The following is a 24861-nucleotide window of genomic DNA, read 5'->3' as shown; positions in this document are numbered from 1 at the left end:
ACTCTGTAGATTCAAAAATACAAAGATTTTGCCTAGGGTCAACACATCAAAAGTCTAGAGCTACTATAGGAGTACAACTTTGCTTAAGGGATTAAGCATTGTGTTATACAAAAAATGGAGATAATTGGCCCTAAAGTCTAGCTGTCAGATAATACAGAAACTGAATATGGGCTTTCAGTGAGTTTTGAAGAACTTTAGGCTTCATTCATGCTCAAAGGAGTAAGCATCTGAGCACGATCTCTGTAGCAGAATTGTATTTTGTATATAGGGCTACAAGTTTGCTACAAATAGATTAGCAAGTTGTCATACAAAAATTCAAGAAAAATGCCTCTGAAGATTCTCGGTCAGAACAACTGACGAAGCTTCTGATGGTACAGTACTAAAAATATCCCAGGATTAGATAACTTCGCCATCGGTAAACCGTGCACCCGGATTCATGCCGGTCACCGTGATTCATGCCGCCGGGAAGGAGATTGCGCTCGGCCGTGAAAAGATCAAGTCGTGGATGAGTTCGGTCTACTGTGGCCTCGTTGTTCCTCGACCACTTGCACCGGCGACGTGGCCTTGCGGCCGTCACCGGATTTTGCGTCCTTCACTGCGGTTGTGCCACGCCTCAGGCCATTAACCACGTCGCCGTGAGTTGTGATCGTTACCCAGTGACCATCGTGGCTTCTTATCCCACAATTGCCACGAATCACTGCGCCAGTAACATCTCCCCTCTCTGGTCGCCACCGCGCCATCCTCGATTCACAAGCCACCACCCCCGGAGCCTATAAATTGAGTGTGTCGTCAGCTCCGCAAGGTAGTCAAGCAACCAATACACCAACTCGTGCCTCGAATTATCCACCAGAGAACTTCAATTTGGGATTTCCCCCAAATCAACCAAGAACATCGTGTAGTGTGAGCTCACCGTGGCTAGATCGTTGCAGGTCTGTTCATGGCTTCCATGTTCTTGTTTTAACATCTCTATGTGTTGTAGATGCCTAGCAGCCTGGCCAATTGAATTAGATTAGGCTAGATCACCGGGAACACCACGGGTTGTCCTCGGTTTGCGCCGTCGCCGTGGACAGAGCAATTTAAGGGTAGAACTCTGAAATTGATGGAGGGGAAATGGTGAATAGGAGTCAAATTTGGTGTCAGCCGCTCGGGAGCACTGATAGTAGAGTTATCTGGCCGATATGAGCTCACCGGAGTGCCTACTCCGATCGTCCACGGTCGTGGACCGAGCTATGTAAAGAAATAGAACTAGGGGGTTGTTTTTGTAGATGTCAGCGACTCAAGGAATAGTGTCGCGACCCCGTTTCAAGTTATTCAAATCAGCAGGGGCCTTTTTGCAAGGTCGGCAGCGCGGGCGTGTTCTGCCTAAGCTGGGCCGGCTTGGGCCAGATTCGGTCTAGAACTGTTGACTCTTTTTCTTTTTCTGCCAGGATTAAAGGATTTCTAGAAAATTGTAGAAAAATGCTAAAAATGCAAGGCCAATTTTACTAGGTTCCTAATTTTCTATAGTATTTAATAAAAATAGTTCCCTGAATTGTAGTCGAAATAGGGAATTATAGAATATTTATAATAGCCAAAACTTATACTCCTAGAATTTTAGAAATTGTTTAATAACTCCAAAAATCACTAAACTTTTTAGATAAGCTTTAGATGTTATTTAGAAGCCTTGGGTAAAGTTTGGTATGATTTGGATAATGTTTGATGCCTAAACCTCAAAACCTTAGTCTTCTAGCGATGCCTGCCCTATGAACTTCACTACTGACTCCAAAAACCCTAGTTTCCTGGAGATCTGTGAAGGAAAATTGTATTCAAGACATTAGATAATATGCTTTTATTATCTTTGCATTTTCATAAGCATTACATGAGCATTCATGATTATATATGGTTATATATAGAAAACGAAGAAGAGATAGAAGTTGAAGAAGCAAGAACTACACCACCACCTGAAGAACCTCAGGCCGGGAACTACTTTTATTTTGACATCTGTGGAACAGAACCCAACTCACCTATAAAACAAGGCCAGCCCGGGTGCATTTGCCACCTCCTTGCTATTTTAAAATCTTTCTCACTTGCTTGATGCATTAGGTGATAGGAGTTGTGTGCTAAACAAATTGCTGCATTTCCTTCCTTGATAATTTGATTACCTTTCCTTGATCCCCTGTTTTATAAAAAAGGTTTTTCTTATGCTTAGCCTTGCTCTAGAGAAACAAAATGTTTTGTTTTTGACAAAAGATGATGTTTCAAGTGGGTGGGATGTTTTCAAAATAAAACTTGATGATGGATCCATCATAACCGTGACGGGTTCAACATCGGAAAAGATGTACCTCTGCCAGGTACCAAACTTTGTGTTGAAAATAATAAAGCTGAGACCGGGCGGTTGACTTGCACGAGAAGGGAGTCTCGGTGTAGTGTCTCCGTCTGAGTCGATTAAGGACCGTCTCGATGTAGGCTTGCTGATCGAGGATCTTTTAACTGGTCACATGCCTCATCATGGGTAAGTGTGTACCCTCCGTGGTAGGAGGCTGGACGGTGGTGTATCTGTGCTCTCAGTTGGTGTGAACCTGATCTGGTCTTAAGAACCCCGGTGGCGAGTTGACATATGCAAGGGTTAAGTGCTACATATGTCATGTGATTGGAGATCCCTAGCTGGGTATTAATCGATTCGGATCGCCATTACTTCTCGGACATGAAGACTCGGTCACTGCCCTACATGTAGCATTCCAGTGAACAAGAAGGGTTGATAAGAAATTGGCTAGTATAGGTCAAGTGCTTGAACTAGGGTAGAAAGAACTCTAGATACATGTAACTTTACTTAACCTGACAAGTAAAACTGGATTTTTAAGAATCCACTATTAGTAAGCATTTTTGCAAACAAGAGTCTTGATTATTGATTAAACCTTACCTTGACTCCCTTAAGCCAGCATATCCTTGAGAGTCTTTTATTTTGACGGGTAAGACTTGCGAAAGTACACTCCGTACTCAGGGTTTTCGAACCCATGTTGTTGTAGGTGAGGAAGCAGCAAATTTTTGTTGCTTTTGTTCCAAAGTGGTGCCTAAGGAAGAAAACCAAGACTGAAGCCTCGGGAGGAAGTGTCCTCCTTTAAAAACTTTTTACTGTTAATCGGGAGGGGTTTTTGCCTCTCAGGGTTGTAATAATATTACTCCAACACTCTTATATTGTACTGGTCTGTAATAATACTACTCTTTCCATACTTTAATATAAAATAAGTTGTTGTAACTGCTTCCGCATACTCGTTCCTCCGATGTGTTGTAATATCTGCGCGACGGGTGAAACGCTCTTGGGCAAAGTAAGAAATTCAGATACCGAACTTGTCAAGTGATCAGGTGCACCTGCAGGGTTGTCCGAGGTCCGATGGACAAGGACAACTGTAGGTGGGCCTAATGACTTGGGAGGTTCTGTCACATCGACCTACTCTTACGACTTTTATCCCGAACAAATTAATTGGGACTCGACGATAGAAGTGATGCAAAATTAAATTGGACCAAGGTAACTAGAGCCAAAATCGAATAATTGCTAATCAGATCGATTTCAATAGGGATCAGCCACAGAGTAAAATGTCGAATCCGATGTAGTTTGGTTCAGTCCGTTTACATCGTGCCCTGGATAATCACGAAAATTATCCAAACGAGATTTAGCAAGAACCGTATAAACTGTTATTCCTCTTATTTTATGTTTCATGATTTGGAAAATGAAATGTGTAGCCGTATAGCGCGTCGACCCTTTATACATCGCTAAAAATCTTAATTCAAAATATCTGCAATTTTCTTTAAAAAGAGAAAATGGAAAAAATCTAAAACAAAAATCTTCTCATTCCTATCCCTACCGCCACCCCCCTTCAGATATTTTTTCACCGCCAAGCAGGCCCTATCCGTCGTTCCTCTCCCTTATCTTCTTCCAGCCACGTCTCTCTCTCTCCCTCCTCTTCTTCCCCAGCCGCGCCTGCTCCCTGGCCGGCGCTCGGCTTCGAGCTCGCCCAGTCCAGCCACCGGTGACAAAGCTGCTCGTCCCATCTCCCTGGTGCCGAGCTTCTTCTTCCCCACCTCTCGCAGACCATGCGTCATTCCTTGGAAGATTCGAGCTCGCCTAGGTCGCCCGCCGCCACCCAGCTCGGACTGTGCCCTACTCCCTGCTCCCGGCGTCCCAACCATGGTCGTGCCTCCCCTGTCCTTGGAGCTCGCCAGCGCCAGCACCTCGCCGGTGTTTTCCCCGTCACGCCATGATGCTTGGCCTCATCCTGCGCGCCGCTCGAACCTCACCGTCCATGTCCACCATGCCCTCAAGATTGCCTCCCCAGCCAGACGCACGAGCTTGCTCCTGCGTCAACCTCGCCGTCGTCTCGGACATCGCATCGCCTTGGTGCATCAGCAGGACGTCAGAGCAGCACCTATGTCCTTGCCTCGCCGGTCCGCCCTTCACCACCGTCGGGTGTTCTTCCTCGGCCGCTCGTGTGTGCCGCAACAAGTCGTACTCTCATTCACATGGTCGTCGTCGTCGTCAGCACGTCTCCCTGCCAACGAGTTTGCCAGGCTGCGCGCCGCTGGGCCACAGCCGCCCCTGCTCGGCCTTCCTCTATGCGAGCGCGCAGAGTATATTTTTGAGAGTCTTTTTCCTTAGACGGGTAAGACTTGTGAAAGTACACTCTGTATTCAGGGTTTTCGAACCCATGTTATTGCAGGTACTAGATTTGTGCTACTGTGGATGGTGTTAAGCGCCGGTGGGCACGGCCTTCTTATAGGTTACAGTAGCTCTTCTATACTTCTTATTGAGGATTGTCATTGAGTTAGCATATATTTCAAACTTATAAATAAATTATAACATTTCAAAGTTTATTTCTTTCAATCATTTTTAATCACTCCGATAAATATAATGTAAAATTTGTTGTAACTTATAACTTTTTGTAATAAAGAAATTCCGCTGCAAAATGTTGGTGTGTGATTTGTGTTTACTTAATCTTGCCATCCTGGTTGTAAGTGGTTTATCCGGGGTCCTTGGGGCACTCGGACGGATCATGTTAAGTTATCTGGTGCACATGCATAGTCGTCTGAGATCTGTGAGACAAGGACAGGTGCATGTGGGCCCAATAACTTGGGAGGTTCTGCCACAAAACCCCCTCACTTTGATGGAGAGGATTATTCTTTATAGAGTCATAAAACACGTAGTCATTTATTCTCTCTCCATCCTAGTATATGGGAAATAGTGGAAAATGGAATGCATTTCGATAGTAGTGATAATCTCGTGTTTATTAATGAACAAATCTGTAAAAATGCCCAAGCTACTACTGTTTTGTTAGCGTCTCTATGTAGGGATGAATACAACAAAGTCAGTGGCTTGGACAATGCTAAGCAAATATGGGATACCCTCAAAATCTCACGAGGGTAATGACGCCACCATGATTAAAAAGATGGAACTGGTGGAAGGTGAGTTTGGGAGATTCGCCACGAAAAGGGGAGAGGAGCCAACTGAAATGTACAACAGCTCAAGACCCTTGTGAACAAGATCTGGAGTTATGGGAGTACAAGATTGACAGACCATGACGTCATTCAACTCATGCTAAAGTCATTTACTGTTATTGAGCCCCATCTTGTAAGCCTTATCCGTGAAAATCCTAGGTACGCCAAGATGACGCTCGAGGAAATTCTCGGAAAATTCGTAAGCGGGCGCATGATGGTAAAAGAAGCTAGGTACGTTGATGACATCACCAACGGACCACTCCCACTCTACGAGCCACAGCCCGTTGCCCTCAAGGTAACAAATAGCAAGGAGGCGCTACCTAACAAGGTGGCACAAGTGGATGCTACCAGGCTCAACAAGGATGAAATGGCGCTTGTAATCAAGCACTTCAAGACTACTTTGAAGGGACGCAAGGAGTATACCAACAAGAATAAATCAAGGGGAAAGCGCTCTTGCTTCAAATGTGGTAAGTCTGGTCATTTTATAGCACAATGTCCCGATAATGACAATGACTAGGCACAAGAAAAGAAAGGGAAGAAGGACAGGAAGAAAAACTACATGAAGGCAAAGGGCGAGGCGCACATTGGCAAGGAATGGGACTCCGACTGTTCTTCATCCGACTCCGACAATGAAGGACTAGATGCCTCCGCCTTCGACAAGTCCTCCATCTTCCCCAACGAACATCATACGTGCCTCATGGCTAAGGAGAAGAAGGTACATACATAAGATACCTCAAAGTACACTTCTTCTAGTGATGAGGAATCCGATGATGATGTAGACTATAGTGATCTATTTAAAGGTTTAGACAGAACAAAAGTTGATAAAACCAATGAATTAATTGATGCTCTTAATGAGAAAGATAGGTTGCTAGAAAAACAAGAATACATTCTTTACGAAGAACATGATAAGCTTGTTAATGCTGAAAAATCTCTTGCTTTAGAAGTTAAGAAAAAAGAAATTATTTCTTCTGAATTATCTTCTTGCAATGAATCTATGTCTAGCCTTAAGAGTTTAAATGCTGATTTAAATGCTAAGCTAGAAAAAGTGAATGTTACTAGTTCTTCTATGGATAATGTGTCTATTTGTAATAGGTGTAAAGATTTTGATATTGATGCTTGCAATGCTCATGCTTCCATGATTCTTAAGTTGAACAATGATATTGCAAGTCTTAATGCTCAACTTAAGACTTGCAAGAATGAAAATGATAAAATAAATTTTGCTCGGGATGCCTAAACCACTGGTAGACATCCCTCCATTAAGGATGGACTTGGTTTTCAAAAGGGAATCAAGAACTTAACAAGCCAAAGGACTTCCAATCTCATCAAGAAGAAAGGGAAGGCTCCTATGGCTAGTAGCTCTCATTCTTCTCATGATAGAAAGAATCATGCTTATTTGTATGCTCATGTTAAGAATGCTTCTAGTATTATTCATCATAACCATGTTGTTTTTCCTACTCGTCATGATGCTATTTTTGATTCACATGCCATGTTCGCATCATCTAGCTCTTCGTATGCTCATGGTAGAATAGACCTAGGCACCATGTTCATCATGTTTCTTCTCATGCGCCTAGGAATGCATCAAATGGAACAACCATGCTTTATCAAACTTATGATGCTTCATTTGTACTTATGTGTAAAAATGATAAAGTAGTTGCTAGAAATTTGGGGACTAAGTGCAAGAGAGACAAAACTTGCATCTAGGTTCCAAAGTCTTATGTGACTAACCTTGTAGGACCCAACAAGAGTTGGGTACCTAAAGCCAAGCTTAAATCATCTTGCAGGTTTATACATCCGGGGGCACAAGCTAGATTATTGATAGCGGATGCACAAACCACATGACGAGGGAGAAGAAAATGTTCACCTCCTACGTCAAGAACAAGGATTCCCAAGACACGGTCATCTTTGGAGATGAGAATTATGGCAAGGTCAAAGGTTTGGGGAAAATAGCCATTACTACCGAGCATTCAATTTCTAATGTGTTCTTAGTAGAATCGCTTGGTTACAATTTACTTTCTATAAGTCAATTATGTCATATGGGATATAATTGTTTATTTACAAATATTGATGTATATGCCTTTAGAAGAAGTGTGGTTCATTAACTTTTAAAGGTGTATTAGATGACAAGCTTTATTTAGTAGATTTCACTAAAGAAAATACCAATCTAGATGCATGTTTAATAGCTAAGACTAATATGGGCTAGCTCTGGCACCACCGTCTAGCACATGTTGGAATGAAGAATCTTCATAAGCTTCTAAAGGGAGAACATGTGTTACGACTAACCAATGTCTGTTTTGAGAAAGACAGACCTTGTGCAGCGTGTCAAGCAGGGAAGCAGGTGGGAACTATTCATCTAGGCAAAAATGTGATGACAACGTCAAGACCACTGGAACTCCTCCACATGGATCTCTTTGGGCCCTGAAAGGATCACGATGCCCAAGAGGGGTGAATTGGGCTTTTCTAAAAATTCAACAACAATTAAACCCTAAGAAATTATTTAAACCCTAAGCTAGAGCCCAACTTCACCCAACTACTAGCAATAAGAGAATACTACTAGAAACATAACAATTCTAAGACATTACTTCAACTACTTGCTAAACAATTGAACAAATTGAAATGCTTGAATTAAATGTAGAATGTAAAGCAAGGTTGAGAAGACTCCTTCAATTTTTTGCCGAGGTATCGAAGAGTCGGCACTATTCCCTAGTCCTCGTTGGAGCCCCCGCGCAAGGGTATCGCTCCCCCTTGGTCCTCGCAAGAACCGAGTGCTCACTATGAGGTGGTCCTTTGCCACTCCGGAGCAGTGGATCCCTCACGACCGCTTACAATCTTGAGCAGGGTCACCAACAAATCCTCTGAGGTGATCATCGTGCTCCAAACACCACCAAGCCGTCTAGGTGATGTCAATCACCAAGAGTAACAAGCCATAGACTTTCACTTGGCCAAGAGAAGCCTAATGCATGTGGTGTGTGCTCTAGGTGGCTCTCACTTGCACTAATGAGGTCCTAACATGGGATTAAGATTTTCTAATCACCTCACTAGGCTTTGTGGTGCTTGCAATGCTCTAGCAATGTGTGGTCATCAATGTGGGCAGCAAGACACTCAATAAGGTAGGTGGAGGGGGTATAAATAGCCCCACCCACCAAAATAGTTGTTACCTGGCTGTTCTGCGCATGGGCGCACCGGACAGTCCGATGCGCCACCGGTGCACCAACGGTCGTCTCCAACGGCTAGTTCTAACAGCTAGCCGTTGGGTTGATAGCACACTAGATAGTGAATAGTACCTGTCTGGTGCCCACCGGATAGTTCGGTGTGGTGGCTAAAATTCCTTTTCTCAACTCGTTGCTTTCGGGTATTCTCGAGGGCAGAGGCGCTGCCCCCGGGGCTGGCTGGCCCCTCTGTCAGGGGGTGCACCAGATAGTCCCGTGCACACCGAACAGTCTGGTGCCCCTAAGACAGAAACCCTAACTTCTTTTTCCTTTTGTTTTTCGAAACTGTTTTTGTTCTAACTCATGAGTGTGTTATAGAGTGACACCTAGCACTAGATGTGAGTGTGAATATGCAACAACACTACACTAGAATTCTCTTGGTCAAACTACTCATCCACAACCCCTCTTTATAGTACAGCTAAAATAAAATAGAAGACCTAATTCTATACCGAGTGTCCGCAACTCCTTCGACACTCGGAATATGAAGACCTTCATCTTTTGATTCGTCGTTTCAGTTGTCGCTTCAAGTTCTCATCTCAGGGATTGTTTTCACCATTGTAGTACAACTTCCTGTAATGCAACCTAACTTACCATTTGCTCTGCAAAACACACGTTAGTCACATATAATATTACGTTGTCATTAATCACTAAAACCAACCAGGGGCCTAGATGCTTTCAGGCCCGTTGCTTATCTTAGCATCGGGGGGAAGTAAGTATGGTCTGATTATTGTTGATGATTTTTCCAGCTTCACTTGGGTATTCTTTTTGTAGGATAAATCAGAAACCCAAGGTACTCTAAAGTGCTTCCTAAGGAGAGCTCAAAATGAGTTTGAGCTCAAGGTAAAGAAGATCAGGAGCAACAATGGATCTGAATTTAAGAATCTTCAAGTAGAAGAGTTTCTTGAGGAAGAAGGCATCAAGCATGAGTTCTCTACTCCCTAAACACCACAGCAAAATGGTGTAGTAGAGAGAAAGAACAGGACGCTCATTGACATGGCGAGGACAATGCTAGGGGAATACGAGAGGCCTGAGCGGTTTTGGTCGGAAGCTGTAAATACAACTTGCCACACCATAAACCGGCTCTATCTTCATCGCCGTCTCAAGAAGATAACTTACGAGCTCCTAACTGGTAACAAACCCAATGTTTTGTACTTTCGTGAATTTGGGAGCAAATGCTACATCTTGGTGAAGAAAGGTAGACATTCGAAATTTGCTCCCAAAGTTGTAGAAGGGTTTTTACTAGGTTATGATTCAAATACAAAGGCATATAGGGTCTTCAACAAATCATCAGGTTTAGTTGAAGTCTCTAGTGACGTTGTATTTGATGAGACTAATGGCTCTCCAAGAGAGCAAGTTGATCTTGATGATGTAGATGAGGATGTAGTTCCAACGGCCGCAATGCGAACTTTGGCAATAGGTGATGTGCGACCATAGGAACAAAAAAATCAAGATCAACCATCTTCCTCAACACTGGTACATCCCCCAACTCAAGTTGAGGAATAGGTACCTCAAGTTGTAGGCATGAATCAAGGGGGAGCACATGAAGAAGAGGATAAAGAGGAAGAAGCACAACAAGCACCTCCAACTCAAGTCCGGGCAACCATCGAAAGAAATCATCCAATGGATCAAATTCTGGGTGACATCAGCAAGGGAGTAACCACTCGTTCATGTTTAGCTAATTTTTGTAAACATTACTCTTTTGTTTCTTCTATTGAGCCTTTCAGGGTAGAAGAAGCCTTGCAGGATCCGGACTGGGTGTTGGCCATGCAGGAAGAGCTCAATAACTTCAAGAGAAATGAAGTATGGAGCCTGGTGCCACGTCCAAAGCAAAATGTTGTGGGAACCAAGTGGATATTCTACAACAAGCAAGATGAGCACGGGGTGGTGACAAGGAACAAGGCTCGACTTATGGCCAAAGGTTATGCCCAAGTCACGGGTTTAGATATTGGGGAGACTTTTGCTCCTGTAGCTAGGCTCGAGTCAATACGCATATTATTGGCTTATGCTGCTCACCACTCGTTTAAGTTGTTTCAAATGGATGTGAAGAGCGCCTTCCTCAACGGACCAATCAAGGAGGAAGTATACGTGGAACAACCCCTGGCTTCGAGGATGACAGGTATCCCGACCATGTGTATAAGCTCTATAAGGCGCTCTATGGACTTAAGCAAGCTCCAAGAGCATGGTATGAATGCCTTAGAGATTTTCTTATTTCTAATGCTTTCAAGGTTGGGAAAGATGATCATACTCTCTTTATTAATACTTGTAATGGTGATTTGTTTGTATGCCAAATATATGTCGATGACATAATATCTGGTTCTACTAATCAAAAGTCTTGTGAGAAGTTTAGCAGGGTAATGATGCAGAAATTCGAGATGTCGATGATGGGAAAGCTAAACTACTTCCTCAGATTTCAAGTGAATCAAATCAAGGAAGGAACCTTCATCTCCCAAACAAAGTATACCCAAGACCTACTCAAAAGGTTTGGGATGAAGGACACAAAGCCTGCTAAGATGCTAATGGGAACCGACGAGCATTTGGACCTCGACAAGGGAGGTAAGTCCGTTGATCAAAAGGCTTATCGGTCTATGATAGGTTCTTTACTTTATCTTTGTGCTAGTAGACCGGATATAATGCTTATTTCAATCCGATCCTAAGGAATGGCATCTTGTGGGCGTGAAGTGAATTCTTAGATATTTAGTTTCTACACCTTACTTCAGGATCTAGTATCCAAAGGGGTCTACCTTTGACTTAATCGGATATTCAGATTCTGACTATGTCGGGTGCAAGGTTGATAGGAAGAGCACATAAGAGACTTGTCGATTTCTAGGAAGGTCCCTGGTGTCATGGAGCTCTAAGAAACAAACATTCATTACCCTATCCACCTTTGAGGCTGAATATGTTGCCGTGGGCCAGTGTTGCGCGCAACTACTTTGGATGAGGCAAACCCTCTGGGACTTTGGCTACAATCTGAGCAAAGTCCCACTCTTATGTGACAATGAGAGTGCAATCCGCTTGGCGGATAATCCTGTTGAACACAGCCGCACTAAGCACATAGACATCCGGCATCACTTTCTGAGAGACCACCAGCAAAGGGGAGATATCAATATTTATCAAATTAGCACTGAGAACTAGCTATTCGATATCTTCACCAAGACTTTAGATGAGAAAAGGTTTTGCAGGTTACGTAGTGAGCTAAATGTCCTAGATTCACGAAACTTGGATTGATCTATAGAATACATGTGCTTTATGCCTTTGATCATATTTTTTAAGTAATTCTGTCTTTACTAATTTTTGGTGCTCAAATTGTACAAGTCATCCCCAGACCTCACAAGTCCTCATGCAATGATGCACATGTTTAGGTGGAGGATGTACTACAACTTGACCCCTTTGAGACTAATATGTTTGCTTGAGCAATTGTGATATAGTCTCAAAGATGGATTGAAAGGGCACAAGTGGACTTGAACAAAAATAGGCTTCCACTGCATTCTGGTATCAATGTATCTTGTTCCAAGTCCCTCTCCGTGTTTTCTCATTGCCTTTGGTTTTACTTGAGATTTTTGTGAGGTAATGAGGTTAAAGGGCCAAATAGTCCTTCTGTTTTGGTGCTTAATGCAAAAGGGGGAGAAATTAAGGCTAAAGCAAAGCAACTGGATCAGCTACCACTTGTGAATTTTTCAAAAATTTAGAGTGTAAGAATACTTGGTTTTAAGCAAAGCAACTGGATCAGCTACCACTTGTGAATTTTTCAAAAAAAATAGAGTGTAAGAATACTTGGTTTTTTTATCAAAACCCTCTTATTGCAAAAAACTGCTCTCTTGTGGGGGAGAAATTCGATTATGGAAAAGGGGGAGTTTTGGGGTACTTGATCAAATCTAGTCTTCAAAATGTTTTGATCTGCCAAAACAAGTGTTTCTGACATAGAGATAGGAAAATGAATTTGTTTGACGAAATCAAACCAAGTGGTGGCCAAAGTGATCCAAATATGCCAAATCCTATGTTAGATTAATTGGTCTTCAATTTGACCTCAAGTTGCACTCTTTAGCTTGCATTTGAAATTGTTGTTACATTTTGAGTTGCTTTTGATGTGTTGGCATAAATCACCAAAAAGGGGGAGATTGAAAGGGAAATGTGCCCTTGGGCCATTTCTATTATGTTTTGGTGATTAGATGCCCAACACATAGAGTTATGACTTTATTGAGCTAAGAGTCAAAGAGATGCAAATGGAAAAGCAAGGTATGATTCTAGCCTTAGTAAATTGTTCTTGGTACTAACATTATTCTACTAAGTGCTAGGAACCTTCTCAAAGTGAGAGAAATCGAATGGGAGGAGTTTGGCTCAGGCAAGCTAGACTTGCACCAACCTATGGTACACCGGACTGTCCGGTGTGCGTCGGACAGTGTCCGGTGCTCAGGCTGGCACCCCAGCGAACATGTTGCTCTCGGGAAAATGTTGAGGGCACCGCGACTATAATTCATCAGACTGTCTGGTGTGCATCGGACTGTCCGGTGTGCCAGCCGCGCGCCTGGCCAACGGACAACCGCGCGATCAGCGCGTGACATGTGGCCCAGCCAACGGTCAGAAGGTCGCACCGGACTGTCTAGTGTGCTATGAGACCAGTGGCTGGCAACGGTTAGCTTCGCCAGAAAAGGAATGGAATCACGCACTATTCACTGTCCGGTGGTGCACCGGACTGTCCGGTGTGCCCACGGACAGAAGGTAACCAGGGCCTTCCAAATGGAACTCAAACGGCTCCTAGCTGCCTTGGGGCTATAAAATGGACCCCTAGGCACATGGAGCAGTACACCAAGCACTCATTGAACATCCAACAACACCGAGACATCGAATTCACACCTTTGCTTTAGTAGATTGAGATTTGGGCACTTGTTTTGAGCTGTGACTCTATTGTGCTGTCTTTGTGCTCTTCTCTCCCATTTTGTGTGTGTGAGTCGCTGCAAGTTTGTCTTGTGTGTGTGGTTCTATTCCCTCCCTTACTCTCGTGGTTTAATTGTGATCAATCTTGTAAGGGTGAGAGACTCCAACTTGTGGAGATTTCTCACAAAAGGAAAACTTGAGATAAAGAAGAAAACTGTGGTACTCAAGTTTGATCTTTGGATCACATGAGAGGGATTGAGTGCAATCCTTGACCGATGGAGGTCACCACAACGTGGAGTAGGCATTGGCCGAACCACGGGATAAAATCACCGTGTCACTTGTGCATCTTTCTATTGTGATTGTTTTCTTCCATAGAGTTCTCTTCTCACTATTCATATCACCTTGGTTTTGATCCCACTAACATTTATTATAAACCAAGTTTGTATTGTTTAGACTTGATTTTTACAGGATCACCTATTCACCCCCTCTAGGTGCTCTCACATCTGCGAAACACATTCACACATCAGAATTGATCTTGCAATCTTTCAGCGTAAGAAAAGACATACAGAGATCTTCACAACACTCAATGAACAAACATCTTCACTGATTCTCAACACATCCAAGCACAACCTCTCAGATAAAGAGGAAAGTAGAAGTAAAAGGTTTTCCAACTAAATAACTAAATTTATTAACACTATAGCTAAACCAAACTGCAGGGAACACCCACATTTTTGTGATAGTCATTACAAAGTTCCAAATCCATCGCAGGTTCACCATGACATAGCATAAAAACACAGGATAAGCAAACTATCCTGATTAACTAAGACTAACTAAGACTAAAATGCTTGACTTAAGAATTTGTTACAAACTCTGATGCTAGCGGTCTAATGATCCAAATCTATCTTGGTTCTGCAGTCTGGAGTGCCATAAGCATGGTACCCTCGTGGCGGTGAGCGGTACGGGTGCTGAGTCCTAGCGAGGGCAGGACAACCATACTACTGATGACGGCGCTCCGCGCGCTCAGCCCACAACTCTGTGATCTTAGCACGAGCTCTACTCAACTCGTCAAGAGTGTGGTCCAGCTTGGTGTTAAGCACAACGACTAGGTTGATTGTGATGTTAAACCTAGGATTGCCTTCACCTATAGGTGAGACAATCACACTTCTAGTACTACCAGTCGAGCGGCGGGGGTAATACTTCAGGTTAAGACCGTCAGCCACCTCACCGAACAACGAGTAATACTTCGAAAGTGCACGTCGTGCAGCATCCTGCATGGCTGCCTCTGCAGTGTCCCTCTCAGAGATAGAATAGTGCTCTGAGCAGACCTCTGTACCCAAGAGGTCATTCTCCAGTCGGCGCACCAAGCAGGTAGCCTCCCAGCGATCCAAGTACGTCTCGTGACTATGCTAGTAAACTACACAATGATACTCGATTGCCCAGGTGTGTCGGTCCATAGCCCAGCACAGCAAGGTGTCGAGTGTGTTGTGAAAGTGACAACCGCGAGCGGCGTCACGAGTGATGGGCCGAGTGATCCATCCTTCCGGCTCCTGCTCATCAGAAAGTGCGGTGCTGTGGCTCGAGCTTCCACCGTCGTCGTCTTCGTCGGGATCTCCTCCAGCAGTCGGGACGCCCTGTGGTGGTGTAGGGGGCACATCTAGTGGGGCACAGGGGAGAGACGCCTCGCATACTCCACCTCCTGCTGTGGCGGGGAAGAAGAATCCTACTGCTCCATCTCTGTCACACCCGGGTTTAAGGGATAAATTCGGGTGCATCTCATATGTGCGCCAAGAAAGAACAACACATACAATTACAGAGTGCATAGAGATAAATGTCATAAATATCATAAATGTACTTATTACATAGCGGAAGTCTTACAAAATAAATGATAAATATAAAACTAACTAAATCTTATTTCCCTGGCGCCACAAAGCTGACCGGGAGATGCCACCTAGATCAAGTCGAACTCCTCGCTAGGCGGCTCCTCTTGAACCACCTGTTCTTCTCCTGTGGGGGTGTGAGACAGCAAGGGTGAGCTCACATACGTTCATAGCTCAACAAGTTGTGGGGAATAATGTGCATGAACTCACCAAAGGTGGGAGTTCATGTGAAGTGTAAGGCTGATCAACAAAATAAAGGTTGAAGTTAAGCATTGCTTTTATAAGTTGGTCAAAGTTTTATTAACAGTTACTAAGTGTAAGTAAATACCAAACCACAGTAATAATAAATAAAAGTAATAATAAAATAATCCCAATGCGATGCAAATGACAAATTGAATTTTAATTCTATAGATTAATCATGTGAGGGTTCGAGCTGCTCATGACCATGAGCATGGCTAGTACACTACTACAAATCGAGGCATATGAGATGGTTAATTTTTAGTTATTAAGACGCTTATGAAGTGTCCAAATTTGATGGAGTCGCAAAAGATGTTCCATTTTTAAGATGGTTATAAACCGTCTTAAAAGATATTAAATAAGACAATTTTTAATTTATAACCGTCTAAAAAAGGCATTTGTTTAAGTCATTTTGTCCAATAAACCGCCTTAAATTAGGTTTTTGTTTGAGACACTTCTTCTAAAGAACTGTCGAAAATACGAACATTATAAGTCACAAAATATTTATCAAAATGACTAAAATATTCTATAATAATAGACACTCACAACAGAAAAACCATCTTATTTAGAAGGGTGATATTGGACGTTTTAGAAACCGTCTTATTTAGGAGGCTGATATTAGACGGTTTGATAATTGTCTTATTAAGATTTAAACGAAATGACTTACATGTCATTACATTCTTCAATTACCACATTATAATAATTTAGAAGAGAAAAAAATACAAACACATATATTTAATAACACTATAATTAATACAATACAGATAAATAACATTCAATATCTCATAAATAAGCATTGTCAAATAACTCATACATAATTGTACTCTAAATTCAAACTAAAATGCTAATGGGAAAACTTGCTCATCAACTGTTTGTGCTAACATTGAGCCTAACTAAGTATATATGAATTCAAGTCTCCACACTTGTGCGACCACCAAAATTTGAGTTCTATTCCATCTTTCATCGATGGCATCATCCATCGTTTCATTAGTTCATCATCGTCGATGGCATCATTCACCAGTATTTATGTGCATCTTCTGCTCTGAATCCTGAGCCTTGACCACCTGCAATAACATGTCAGCATGTCCTAATTTATGTATTTACATAAATCTTACAATAGTTCTGAAATAGTAAAGCTCATATAAAACAGTGTTAGTTAAGTTGTGCAAGGCTAGTTGGTCTGTTTCAGCATCTGCAGTAGCATATGGAGTTGAGTTGTTTTTGAAGGCCTAAACATATGTACATATATAATTATACAGAGCATGCAAAATAGACATTCTACAACTGTAGATATTGATGATGATATGAGGCAATATTCAGTTCTTGGAAGATTTGTTGTGCGTTTACAGCAGGGAACTTTTTCTCTTTATGTACAAATCATATTGTTGATAAAATTTTGTGTGCAGACCTAAGTGGCAAGGTTCTCTAAATTTGAATATGGAAGATTCATTTAACTGCAATGCAATGTACTGTTATGCAAATTGCTGAAAAATATGGAAAAGTTGCAGTGAATATAGTTGGAGTTGTGACATGGCAAGTGATGTGTGCTGGAAGCAATAAACATATGTTATATGCATTGGCAGAAGATTTGTTAGTTGTACCTAGTCCGATAGAAGTTGTAGTCTGTAAAAAGGAATTTGTAATAGTTTCATTGTTCCAAGCGTTTGGCCAACCTGTAATATTAGCCAAAAATGAATAGATTAAACTTTGGGCAACATGTAACATTAGCCAAAAAATGAACAGATTAAATTTTGTTGTGTATATGGTAAGGAGTAATGGCAGGACAGAAAATTAACAATCAGTTGGTGGAGAGGAAGATTACAAATTTTTAGTTAGACACATATGAACACCTCACATTGTCTTGTGGGTTGTTTTGATCCACACCCTTCGCTTCGCACGATTTTTCAGCTAGCGTACCTATTTGGATGTACAATGCACATGTATGAACATAAGAACTAGTGGTATAGGATTAAACATTCTCTAGCAAAGCATTATAAGCAAGCATAAGTAATCACTAGATACATTAACTCTAACACAACAAGCATGATCTTCTAATCAATCAAACCTAACTTAAACATCAAACAATCGTGAACCATGTATGGATCTTCTTTAACTAGAACATACACCAAACGATTACCATAATTTAAACTTGTTAGCCTTGGACATCTACAGCTTCGAATTTGAATAGAAATACTTTAACTAACTTTTTAAACCATTTCATCGGATTAACTAGCATAGCTAACACATCACACTATTTGTCCTAGCAAGTAGAGCATCATCAAATATTACATAATCTCATTTGACTATAACCTAGAAGCAAAAGACTTTAAGCGCCTAAATGCACTTCCCACTATATAGCTCTCGGATTACAACTGGAATAAACCTATTGATGCTATTTGCTTCCAACTAATAAGGATAATGAGGAACATTTATTCAAGATGATTAACTTAAGCGACCAATCTCCATTTATGATATTTACTCAATCAACAACCATAAAACATGATAATTACTAAAACAAAGCATCACTTCACCAATTAAGAATCAGTTAAACTTACTTAGCCAAACAATAGTAACTTCAAGCCAACAATTTAATACTTGCAGAATTTTTAGACAGCAGCACAGCGGTTAATTGTTTTATTCATAGCTCACAAAATATGCATCCAAAAATAGTAAACTAGGACTTTCTGGAAAGATTAGAAAGTCCTCTATAACTCTTATATTATCATCACAACATGATTCGACAGTTTGAAAGGTCAAACAGTGCTAAACTTTAATTCTGTCCAGATTTGGACAGAATTCGGCTACTCACTTCAAAAAAATCATAACTAGAGTTTCAGGCATCCAAATAAGGTGATCCTAGACTTTTTAGAAAGCTAATAGAATTGTCTACAATTCATTTATAAACATCTCAGGTTAATACAATACATATCAAAGTCAGTTACTACAAACAGACTTCGCTGTCCAGATTTGGACAGATTCAGACTCTATAGTTCAAACAGCTGTAACTTGATCTCTAGACCACCAAAAAGGGTGCTCCAAAATTTGTTGGAAAGCTTAAGAAAAGTACTACAATTCTTCTATAATTACTAAGGGCTGATTCTCAGTTTAGCTTAGCCAAACAATCCAATTTTTGAAACCTGTACAGAATTTGGACAGATTCTGAAACTGGACTTGGAAAAATCATAACTCCTAAACTACTACACCCATGGTCATGAAATTTTAACACAAGCAAGATAAAACGATTATCTACAAGTTTTATATATAACACTTCTACAGAAAACACGGTTTACTTTACTTAACTAGCTACGTAATAAAATTGGACATGCAGTCCAAACAGCAAGAACTCTAGCTTTGTTCCTATCTAGTTTCTACATCTATCATATTCTTGACACTTAGAATGCTTTAATACCTTGTCATGAATTAGAGCTAAAACCATTTACTTAATCACATATTAAGTACATAGAACTAATACTCTTCACATAAAACAGCAATTCGAACTTTAACCCGCACATCGAACAGTATCTCTACTTTTAACTTGCAAATAGGGCCATGTCATCACAAGCACTAAAACATTACATCAAACATCACACTTGCTTACTAGTATCCTTCGTTTAGATTTACATCAAAATTCTAGATCTCAACACACGACGCGACAACTTTATAATTATATAAACAACCTTATCACTATCTGCGGGTAGACATTTCACAGTATCTAATATGACACCTAATATAACCATACTCATCACGAATGAAATTGAAGAAGAATATCCTTCCTAGTACATCGCCATAAGAAGCACACAAACACATCCGGAGACAGCCACCACAGTGCACCTATGCTAATCACAAAAAAATCATCGACCATATAACTATTTAGCCCACCATACTATCCTCCTGCCAGATGGGAAATCCCATCCGATCATCCACAGGCAATGGACTCATTTTATTATTATCAGCCACCAAACTGTGGAACTTGGCCATATCATGATATCTCACATTCTTATGAGTTCCATTGTTGTTGCAACCAGGCATATCTTCCTGATTACTACATTTTCAGACCCCCATTCCCTCAAGAGCTTCCACCCCCTCATATATACTATCACGTGCCATCTCCACATCATCCAAATGCATGTCCTTCTTATTTTGTCCCATCACATCCTTACCCTTTTGATCAGACACCATATGGTTATGAAAAGTTCAAGAGCCACTGCTGTGGATGTCCAACTCATGTGTGCCCTGGGGCTGAGAAGAACAATGTGAAAATCGAGGAACAAAGGCCTGATGTCAAGCTTGAGAGCGGTGATCACAAGAATGCTGATAGTGACAGTATAATTCAACACCCAAACAAGAAGTATCCATTCATATGGCTGCCATTAGGCAATATGAAAGGCAAGGAGAATGGAGAGCATTATGAATTGTCACCTCAGGTTTTAAATGAATGGGCTCCTGTGAGTGGGAAGTGGTTAGGGGATGTGAAGCAACAAGGGCAGGATAATGAGAAGGGGAAACAATTCCAGTGGCCAATAGTTTGGATGCCAGCAGGGTATGATGCACCAAACCAAAAGGCTAAAGAGATGAATGACACAGAAGAGACCCCAAAATCCCCAAAGATTTCTGAAGTGTCTCCTCAATCACCCAAGATCATTCATCTGTCTTGGTTTGGGAATGGTCATCATCATGATCAGAAATCGGATGCCAGAAATGGTTCTGGAGACCACAACAACGGATCACTTGTGGTTACTGACCATCAAGACAGCATGATACTGGAATGAAACCCTAAAATCACTCCAGCTGTGCCCAAGAGCATACACGATGGGAAGAAACCTCCAAGGGAAAACTGCAAGACCATTCCAGTTGTGCCAAAGAAAGAGATTAATGAAAAGAAGAAGGCCAGTACTTACAGAACCATTCCGGTCATAAAGGAAAGTGATGAGAAGAAGATTGGCATGAGGGAAAAGAGGGAGTCAAAGGAGGCCAATAGTGCTGAAATGGTTGAAGAGAACAGGAAAACAAAACACAATGACTCATCAGTAGTTAAGCATTCAAAATTGCCCCCAGTATGCTTACGTGTGGATCCCTTGCCAAGAAAGAAACCTGGAAATGGTTCTTCTAGGTCTCCTAGTCCACCAAGGAAGGATACTGACAACACGAAGAAGGACGTGGAGGAGCTGAGGCCCAGAGCCAGATCCTGGAGCCTAAACAGTCTAGTACAAGTAAGGATATCACTGTGTCTGAAGTGAAAGAAAAATCGCCTTATGAAATGAAGAAGGAAGTTGGGTTTAGAAATGAAACAGTGGAAGCTGCTTCTGTTGAACATCTGCAGGAGGAAGAAGCTCCCACAAGTAAAGATGGCCAAAAGGTCCAAGCTGCTAGCACTACAGTTGGTGATCAACAAAATGCAGCCCTAAAGAGCATAGAGGAAGATCATGTGCAAGAAAATGCTGGTGCAGGAAGCTTGAATGGATGTGACAAAAGAAAAAATGAAGATGGGACAGTGATTGAAAGTGAAACTGCGAAAGATGATGCCAGAACATATGGAGTTAATTTGTCAGAATCAGATGCTGCAGTTCGTATTCAGTCTGCCTACAGAGGGTATGATGTTCGAAAATGGCAACCTTTGGATAAGCTCTGGAAGATCAAGCATGTGCATGAACAGATGCAAGTTGTGAGGAAGCAGATTCAATGCCTTTTAGATTCTTGCAGTAAGCCAACACAAAAAGAGCAAGTGGCCATAGGTGAAACTATTATGAATTTACTCCTGAAGCTTGACGCAATCAAGGTATATTTTTCATTCCAGCCTGTTTTTCTCTGAGTGGCATAGACTTATTTCTTCTTTGGTAAACTTTTTTGGTACTTGTTGGGTTGTTTCTAAGACCTTGGTAATATTGACACAGGGCTTGCATCCAAGTGTAAGGGAAGCTAGGAAGTCTGTTGCTCAAGAACTGATTTGCTTGCAGGAGAAGCTTGATACTTTATGCAAAGCAGCATCTGGAGACATGAATCACACAGATAGTAATGATGATGAATCTGAGGGGACCAAGAACATTATCCAAACTGTAGCTCCTACTGTAATAACTGAAGCTTCTGATAGAGTACGTGTTGCTTGTATTAATGATGTTCTCTAACCTTATTTTGCAATTGTTCAATTAAATATAATTTATGCATGATAACGCCACAAATTAATCTCAGCAGAAGAGAACTTTTGAACTGGGTAAGGTACAAGAACCATGTTCAGTGGACTCCATCGAGCCATGCAACACAGTTCCATCTGGAGTTTCCTGGGAGGTGAGGCCAGAATGCCAGATGTAGACGCTACCGAGGAGAAGAATGAAAAACAAGAGTCATGTAGCACCACAGTGGACGAAGCACACGAAGAAGTAAGTCGATTTTGATTTCCATTGTTTGGCACTCTGCTGTTGCAACCATGGTAATATTTTGGATTGTTTTGTTAAGCATGAGAGTATGTGCTTACATTTTCACACACATATTCACGCCATCGACCACATGTAATTAGACCAAACTACAATCACATAAAGCAAACAACTTGGTGAAATTAGTTCAGATTGCGCATGCATGTCTACCACGGTTCTGGCTCTTTGTCGAGGAGCAATGCGCGAAGCGCGACATCGACGGAGGGCTGCGATTAACGATGCTCACACAGTTTAGACAATTTATCAAGCACGCTGAGCACAAAAACAACAGGGGTGGCGAGGCCTCACCAAGGGTGTTGTGACGTCGCGGGTTGGGGCTGCACAGGTCGAGGTGGAGCTCACTGCGGTATTTCATCGAGCACTTGGCGAGCGTCGCGGACACGGGTTTGGCACCGGTATGCTGTTGTACCGTTCGGGCTAGTGCTGACCGGAGAGGCAAGGAGAGCCATGGGGGGGAACACGGCGTGGAGAACGGTTGGAACAGAACAGAGGGCGCACTGGGAACAGGAAGCAGGGGCGCGACAGGGCTGAGGGCGAGCTCGGCGAGCACCAAGGGGAGGTGGAGGCGGCACCCGCCATGGCTGAGGGCGAGCTCACTGTGAAGGTTGAGCAAAGCTAGGGCGCTGGGAGGAGCAGAGGTGAGGGCGCCATGGGAGGGATGGGGAAGACGACCTGGCGTCCGGCACTAGAGGAATATGGGGAAGATGACCTCAGGAGCGCTTGCTCAGGTGCTGGAGTGGAGGTCGGCAATGGGGATCTTGAGCGGTGGCTGGATAAGAATAGAAGGAAAAAATAAGAAAAATAAGTACTTTCCTTTTTTTACAATAACCTACGGATAAATACGGGTGCTCAAATTAACATTTAACAAATGCACAAATTGATTGGACCGAATTGATATCGCCGATAATATTTGAACGATGTTTGATTTGGTAGACATTCTCAGAATCAGATAAAGTTTTACCAGATATTTATACCCGAACGTTTGGATTTAGGCGAGATGCAATCGAAACGAACTGGAACGATGTCAACAACGTTATTTTAGACTGCGTTCAATTTGATTTGAAATCAAATTATTTCATTCATGGTCTGAACATCTGATTCCACAGCTATAGATGATTTACTGGAGAAACAAATCTCATTTATAAATCCTCGGACGTGACAATTTCTCGGTTGGCAAGTAGGGACTAAATTATTTGGCACCAAACACTTTAGTCTTCGAGTTCTATTTAATTTGTTTGGGATGAAATCAGAGAACTGAACTAAATTTTCAAATTCGTATTTGTGCGAGCGATGAATATTAAATAATCACTAGACTCGCCAATCTCCAGAACAAATATGTTATGACTTCGCAAAGCAGTTAGAACAGGCCGGATAGACAAAGACGGAAAAGATATCGAAATTTTTGATAGTTGAATATTAGAACCTAGAGACCATTATTATTGCCGATATTCCATGCTTGAGTCCATAAGCATAGTTTAACAGGAGGTAAACACCAGGGGTGTTACATTAATGATCGAGTCACATGTGGGTCCATTTTACCATCTATATCAAGTTATAATGATAAGTTTTACATTTTATATCATATATATGATCAAACTAAGATGGATTCACTATTTACTACGCTTTTTAACAAGATTTCTTATCATAAATATCATACAACGATGAGTTCATATTTAGAAATGTCTAGTATACTCACTAACATCTAAGACGATCCTTATAGTCTAGACGACTCTAATAATATCTTTATTTGAGTTCATCACTACCAGAATCCGAGGCTTTGCCGAGTGTCGGCCTCTTTGCCGAGTGCCTTTTATCGGGCACTCGGCAAAGAAGGCTTTGCCGAGAGCCGCACTCGGTAAAGTTAGGCTCTTGACAAAGAGCTTCTTTACCGAGTGCTGGACACTCGGCACAGGACCCCACTCGGCAAAGACAAGTTTGCCGAGTGTCAAACGCTCAGCAAAGGGGGCGCTCGGCAAAGGGCCGTCAGCGGCCGTCCCAAAGCTGACGACCGTCGGTCTTTGCCGAGAGCCAATGGTTGGCGCTCGACAAAGAGTCTTCTTTGCCGAGTGCCAAATAGTGGGCACTCGGCAAAGTTCTCTTTGCCGAGTGTCTTCTTTAGACACTCGGCAAAGTATATTTTTATTTTTTTATTTTGCCTCCCAAACTTTTTGTGGTATGTTCCTACACTATGTAGACCTACATGTATCATTTGTGGACAATTATAACAGAGTTTTCAATCGTTAGTAGAATTAGTTCGTTTATTTGAATTTCTTCGGAAAATTCAAATTTGAACTGCAGGTCACTCGAAACTTGAAAAACCGTGCATGAAAAAATGATATTCATGTTACTTAGCATAAGTTACGACCGATTCCAGAAGCGGATCGGGAACTTCGAGCAACATGCTCACTAAACATGGCCGTGAACTTGCCATCCACATGTTTAAAAATTGTATAAAACACAAACAAAGTCAGAAAATCATGAAACTTATCCACGTGTCATGATATCATATGTACAGGCTGTGATAAAAATTTTAGAATATTTGGAGAAAGCTGTGAGACACTATGTGTAGAAACCTAAGAGATCCACATTGAAACTCTATGATTTCATGTGTAGTTCTCTTAGGTTTCTACACATAGTGTCTCACAACTTTCTCCAAACATTCTAAAATTTTTATCACAGCCTGTACATATGATATCATGACACGTGGACAAGTTTCATGATTTTCTGACTTTGTTTGTGTTTTATACAATTTTTAAACATGTGGATAGCAAG

At 41.8% G+C, this 24861-nt stretch overlaps 1 protein-coding gene and 1 long non-coding RNA gene across 2 annotated transcripts; one reads left to right on the top strand and one right to left on the bottom strand.

The window, feature by feature from the left end:
* Positions 1–16367: 16367 nt before the first annotated feature.
* Positions 16368–22846, bottom strand: LOC111590131 (uncharacterized). Its single transcript, XR_002749213.2, has 3 exons — positions 22378–22846; positions 17263–17334; positions 16368–16725 (listed from the first exon to the last, which is right to left on the bottom strand). It is a non-coding gene; the product is annotated as an uncharacterized lncRNA (long non-coding RNA).
* On the top strand, positions 19965–21485 carry LOC109942360 (BAG family molecular chaperone regulator 6). The gene is made up of 2 exons (XM_020544297.3): positions 19965–20011; positions 20844–21485. Exon 2 carries the CDS (start codon positions 20919–20921, stop codon positions 21468–21470), a length of 552 nt encoding a protein of 183 aa, XP_020399886.1. The 5' UTR covers positions 19965–20011; positions 20844–20918; the 3' UTR covers positions 21471–21485.
* Positions 22847–24861: the final 2015 nt, after the last annotated feature.

The sequence above is a fragment of the Zea mays genome, chromosome 9, assembly GCF_902167145.1.
Source record: "Zea mays cultivar B73 chromosome 9, Zm-B73-REFERENCE-NAM-5.0, whole genome shotgun sequence".
NCBI lineage: Eukaryota > Viridiplantae > Streptophyta > Magnoliopsida > Poales > Poaceae > Zea > Zea mays.
This window is presented reverse-complemented; position numbering and strand designations above follow the sequence as displayed.